This window comes from Melitaea cinxia, chromosome Z (assembly GCF_905220565.1).
Source record: "Melitaea cinxia chromosome Z, ilMelCinx1.1, whole genome shotgun sequence".
Taxonomy (NCBI): Eukaryota; Metazoa; Arthropoda; class Insecta; order Lepidoptera; family Nymphalidae; genus Melitaea; species Melitaea cinxia.
The window spans coordinates 16,773,041-16,779,142 of NC_059424.1; the positions used below are offsets into that span (position 1 = coordinate 16,773,041).

Here is a 6,102-nt window from a genome sequence, read left to right on the forward strand (position 1 = left end):
ACCGGAAATATAAAACAAAAGAATCATTAAAAATAATTTAACGAAATACGAATTAATATGAACACGAACGTAACAATGAAATTACAAGTAAATATGCAAATTTTATAGTCATTATAATAGCTAACTCAAGTTGTCGCATTATTATAGTTATGAGAATAATAACTTAAGAATCGATATCTGTTTTTATACAATGTAGTCTAGAAATATCCTTAGAACTTCCCACGCTTCCTGAGGGCCCACGAAGGAGAGGCGAAAGTGAACCTCCCCTCCTCGAGCGGGCGTCATGGGGTGGGCTCGCGTGTATATAAGCTCAAAACCAACTAAAAATATTAGAGTAAACAGTTTTACGAAGCTATCAACGGCCGTTCCCCGCCCCAACATGCGAGGGATATGGAGCCTAGTGGTCAGTGAAGTTTATTTTTTAAATCGGGATAGATTGTTGGATCTGTAGGTTGTGATTCCGTCAATTACAGGCTTAATTCTCGGGATGTTACGGTCATTTTTCGTCATATTATCCGCATTTTAATGTGATTTTCGATTATAGAATATTTTTTTATTTTTCGTTGGTATTTTTGGTGATCGTCGATTATACTTAAATTCGAAATCTAAATTATTAAATATTACAAATGTATTTTTAAAGGTAAGAAAAAGATAAGATTAACAGAATTCCGGTTAACACCATATGCGCCGACATGCAGTTCCTCTTATTTTCCGCGGTTATACGTGTGTACACGTCGTACAATGATAATTAACACAAAGCTTTTTAATTTATATATAAAACTTAAACAAATTTACTTAGCATTAAATATTTAGTCTACTTCTCAGTGGCTAATACTTATCGTTAAATATCGGCGTATTAAATATTTGGTTTTGTTTATAGTAAAGATAACTGTCGACACTTCTGACAAATTAAATAGAAGCGTTCGTTTTTAGTAATTATCACTTCTGGGTCCTCGGTAATAGTTAACAAATATTTATACCATACAAAGATGACTTTTTAATTTATAATTTTGTTATTCGTTTTAAAATATTTTAGTAAGCTTCTGGTAGAAAGTTTATTGTATTACATGTAATAAATAAATATGCGGATATTAAACTTTTAAATTTTTGTCATATTTTTTATCATGTTATGCAATAACTCAATTGAAATTGTAATAAAAATATTGTATTGTTTTAGCTACAAAAAAAAATGATAAAATACCTAAAATTAGTGAAAAAAGTAACAATATCAATTGAAAAACAAATATCAACATAAGATTATTTAATTTAAAGTGATAAATGATGTAGTAACTTCCAATAAAATTAAATGGTTTTATTGTTAATTGCAAAAAATAAAAATTTAAAATAATTGTCAAACATATTTGAAATTATTCGAAACATTATTTAGATATTTTTGTAAATTATGTTATGTATTATATAGTAAAACTTAACTTTTTGTTTTTTTTTCTTTGTCAAAACGCGTAAATCTTTTCATCTAGGTAACTAATTTGATAATTTAAGTTAAACTTAACAAAGAAGTCTATGTAAGAATAGATTAAACTGCTTACCACTAACGACAGACGGATATATTTTGGAGTTCAATTACAAAACCAAAAAAATTAAACACGTTATTTATTAGTTAAATTGTTTATTATCGTCTATCATTTTATCCTATATGTTATAGTCACAGAACTTAAATTTGCTTTCTTCAAGCATATTAATCACAAGGCTGTCTTGAAAAAAATAACGTTTAAGGTAGATGTCCTATTTATTGGACAATACCGTAAGACTAGAAAGTGTCATAAATACGAAACCTTATAAGTGCGTTAATATTACTAAATATCTCAAATAATCGGCAAAGCAAAGACTAACGTTAAAAACGCGTTTGAAATATTTAAGTATGTACTAGGAACACAATGTGAAAAGTCATACTTCTTATTAATTAAAGTATAAACTTTACGACTTCCTCGTAAGTTGTACAAAAACGTCATCAGATACATCATTGTTACGTTTCCCCATGACTATTCACAGCATTGTTTAAAAACAAGATACCGACAAACGATTTTCGTTCTAATTGTAAAATGTTTGATCACATAATTGTACGTTTCGCCGACTGATAAATAAAATTAAAATTTTAGCATCTTTTTCGTGGGTTGTATAGCAATGTTTTGTTACATAAGATGAGGATTTCGTTTGGATCCGTTCCGTTGGGTCACGAGCACGGACGACTTAATTTTGGTAACTGTACATTATGCGTAACGCTCACTGGATGTAGGCAAACAACAGTCGTATATTGCTCAATATGAATTCATTTTTACGTACGAATTCGTATATATATATATATATATATATATATATATATATATATATATATATATATATATATATATATATATATAATAACAACGGAATATAGCTACTGGTACTTTCAAGATACTTTCATTAATTACTAATTATTTTGGTACCCAGATAGTGATATCAGAGTCGTCAGATCAACGAGTAATTTAACATCTACGTGACGCGGATATATTATTCCTTGATAAGATCTAAACTGGGATATAAATCGTCATTGAAACTGTTATGCAACAATTGCATAACACCATCCGTGTGTCGTATGAACTGTACTATCCATGTGTGAAGTACGATAACAAGTGTACTTTCTCAGGATTTCACTGAATTTACATAAGACGTGATAATAAGTTTTACATAAAATTTCAGTCGTAATAACATTGTTGACTTTTTGTAATTTTCATATTAAATATTCATTTTTAGAAATAATGTACAAAAAAAATCCTATTTTTTTATATTTTATGTAACATATTTAAAAAAACTTTTACGCAGCGTAATGAAATTTTAACTGTTGTTCTACTTTCACTGGATTCGCCATAACAGACATGAAGCACTAAGTTACTTCCTGCTTTGCCTCGATCAGGACCGGTCATAGAAAACTGTTTAGGTGAACTTTCCTTTTATTATTCGGTTAATAAATACTATTATATAAGTTACATTTTTATGTAACAAATGTCAAGTGCATTGTTGTTGTTGTTTCAATAACACGATAACAATCACTAAATACAATTTATTATAGTATTATATTTTCTTGACCGACAGGCTCTGGGTGTCTTCATGCTGTTTTATAACCTATTGTTTTAAAACAATATATATTGTATTATACAAGCTTTTGTTTAAGAATCTTCTAATTTAACCTAAACAATGTTAATGCTATGCGATTCATTTAGGTACTGCTATGCGTCTTAGTGCTTTGCGATAACATAAAACTCTCTTTTGATCAAATTAAAAAAGATGTATTGTTTGTTACAGATTACCCTAGCGGTAATTGTACAAGTCGCTCTTGTATCGGGAAAGGCGTTAATACCACAAAATCAACAAGCACAGCAACAGTTAGAACAAAAAGAGCAAACCAATTCTGCACAGAAGCGAGTAGGATATGACTACCCTGCGCCACCGGATGACTTAATCAATCCTTTCCAAGATCACGATAACTTACATCAACATGGCGACCATCATGATGTAATCGACGATCACGGTGATGATTACCATGGTCATGACGATCACGATCACGACGAGCACGCTCATCACTTAGAAGAACATCACATTGAAGAGCATCACGACCATCACGACCACCATGAACATCATGATCATCACGATCATCACGACCCTGGCATTTGGAAGAAGAAGTTGATCTGGAAACCAGGATGGAAAAAAATTTGGAAGTCAGCAAAGAAACAAATTTGGAAGCCATCTTGGAAAAAGATTTGGAAGCCCATATGGGTACCTACTAAAGTGCCTGTTTGGAAAGAAATTAAAGTTCCGGATTGGAAAAAGGTTTACAAACCAGAATGGAAACCTATTAAAGTTCCTGCATGGAAAGAGGTTAAGGTACCTGATTGGAAAAAAATAACAGTTCCTGTTTGGAAAGACATCGTAGTTCCGGGATGGAAAGATATTCAAGTACCTGCATGGAAAAAATTGTGGAAACCAGAATGGATAAAAGTGGGAGTACCGGGTGAAAAATATTTGGGTAAAGACCATGAAGGTTGGGAATACACATCTCATGACCTTTGGAAAAAGAAGTTGATATGGAAGCCTGTATGGAAAAAATACTGGAAACCGGCTAAAAAACAAATATGGATTCCTGATAAAAAATTGGTGTGGAAGGATGAGTGGAAACAAATATGGAAAACAGAAAAACAACAAATTTGGCTTGATGACAAGAAATTGGTATGGAAAGAAGCTTGGCAACAGATTTGGAAACCTTCGAAGAAACTTATTTGGGTACCTGACAAGAAATTAGAGTGGAAGGAAGCTTGGAAACAAATTTGGGTTCCAGATTGGAAACAAATTTGGGTGCCGGGAGTAAAGAAAATTTGGAGGCCAGTGTGGATATCTGAGTGGTTCCCTTCACCTGATCATCATGAACACGTACACAGCTGGGACAGAAATGATAACAGCTTAGCTGCTAGTCAAAAATCCGTGTCAGTACAACCAGCTCCACAGAAAGCTGACACGCAGCAACAACCTTCAGTTTGGCAGTTTCCAAAATAATTTATTTAGATTATAATATGTATTTGTCTGTGTTTAAATTAGAGGAAAAAATTACCTTTTAAGTGTTGGCTTCAGAAACACTTACAGTGCAATCAGAGCTCGACACTGATTAAGAGGAACAATCGCATAGAACTCTGCAAATAGGTAAACACTATTTTATAATATAAATATGTATTTGCATTGCGAATCGAAGTACGATGCGATTGTTAAGAATAGTATTAAAGGTAAACAATTAAGAGCTTTAAAATATTCTTACTAGAAGTATTCTTACTATTTTACTATCATTTATACAAAATTTTTACAAATAACGTAGTTGCTGCTTTTATAAAATTACTGTTATACATTATTTAAATTGCCGAATTGTAATGAAAGTATATTCGGAACATTTTCACTTTATAATTCGGAATATTCGATTTCATTCCCCAATGTCTCGAAATGTTGTTATCGAATGCAGTTACAAACGGAAACAAATGAGCTCATTTATGATTTCAGTTTTTCTCGGATGCAATGTTTACCTATATTTCAGTTACGACGTTGTATGACTCTATCAAAATAGATTGGTTTATGTTGTTATGGAGATAAATTCAATCATTTTTACTAATGGAGCTATTCTCGTCATGTCAGGATAAAACGAAAAGTTTAATACAAAAGATTTTTTTTCTTCACTTTGTAAATCCTGACAACAGTCTGTTTCATTTGTATGATAATATGATAAATTTATTGACTGAATATATAAATAATATTCTAGTTATAGAGATGTTTTACCCACTGATGCTTTGTTATGTTGATTTTGTAGATTGTTAAGTTTATATTTAGTTTAAGCAGTTAGTTGATATAGCGGAACCAATGAAATAAATAATAAGGTTTTGTTTAAATGACTTCATTTCTTCTTTCAGTCCACCTAATTATATACCTTTAAAACTTGATATTTATTTATTTCATAATTTATTTTTTCTAGTAAGTATTTTATTTTTAGCGTGCAATTTTTAATCTAAATAATCAACACAACTTTTTTATTTTACCTTTATTAAAGAAAAAAGTATTATTGCCTAATCAAAATTGCTTCAATAACCAAACAAACTTTTTTTTATTTAATAGTACCTAATTGTCTTTGTTTAAGGTTAGATTTACACAATATTTATCTATAAAAACAAATAAATAAAATTGAAGTGCCTGTTTGTAATATCAAAATAACCGCTTTTTACTAAATTCATATATTTATTGTGAACACTGTTTGTTAACTTAAATAAATAAAAAAAAAAAATATGTCTATATATATACATATACGTATATATGGTGCATATACCAAAATGACAGTTTTTATAATTTTTGTTTGTCCGTCTGTCTGTCTGTGTCTTTGTTCCGGCTAATCTTTGAAACGGCTAGACTGATTTTGATGGGACTTTCACTGGCAAATACCTGATGTAATAAGGAGTAACTTAGGCTACTTTCATTTTATTTATTTTTTTATAACTGTGAACTGAACTATAACCATTTTGTTAAATTCCACGCGGACGAAGTCGCGAGCACAGCCAGTTTAAAATAATTGTCAGAAAA

At 30.6% G+C, this 6,102-nt stretch overlaps 1 protein-coding gene across 1 annotated transcript; it reads left to right on the forward strand.

Moving 5' to 3' along the window:
• The first annotated feature begins 337 nt into the window (after positions 1-337).
• On the forward strand, positions 338-5,423 carry LOC123668665. Its single transcript, XM_045602375.1, has 2 exons — positions 338-403; positions 3,301-5,423. Exons 1-2 carry the CDS (start codon positions 380-382, stop codon positions 4,543-4,545), a joined length of 1,269 nt encoding a protein of 422 aa, XP_045458331.1. The 5' UTR covers positions 338-379; the 3' UTR covers positions 4,546-5,423.
• Positions 5,424-6,102: the final 679 nt, after the last annotated feature.

Coding starts and splice junctions, on each gene's coding strand:
- LOC123668665 (XM_045602375.1), top strand. CDS start 380: ATGCGAGGGATATGGAGCCTAGTG. Junction 404..3,300: donor GAGGGATATGGAGCCTAGTG/GTCAGTGAAGTT, acceptor TGTTTGTTACAG/ATTACCCTAGCGGTAATTGT.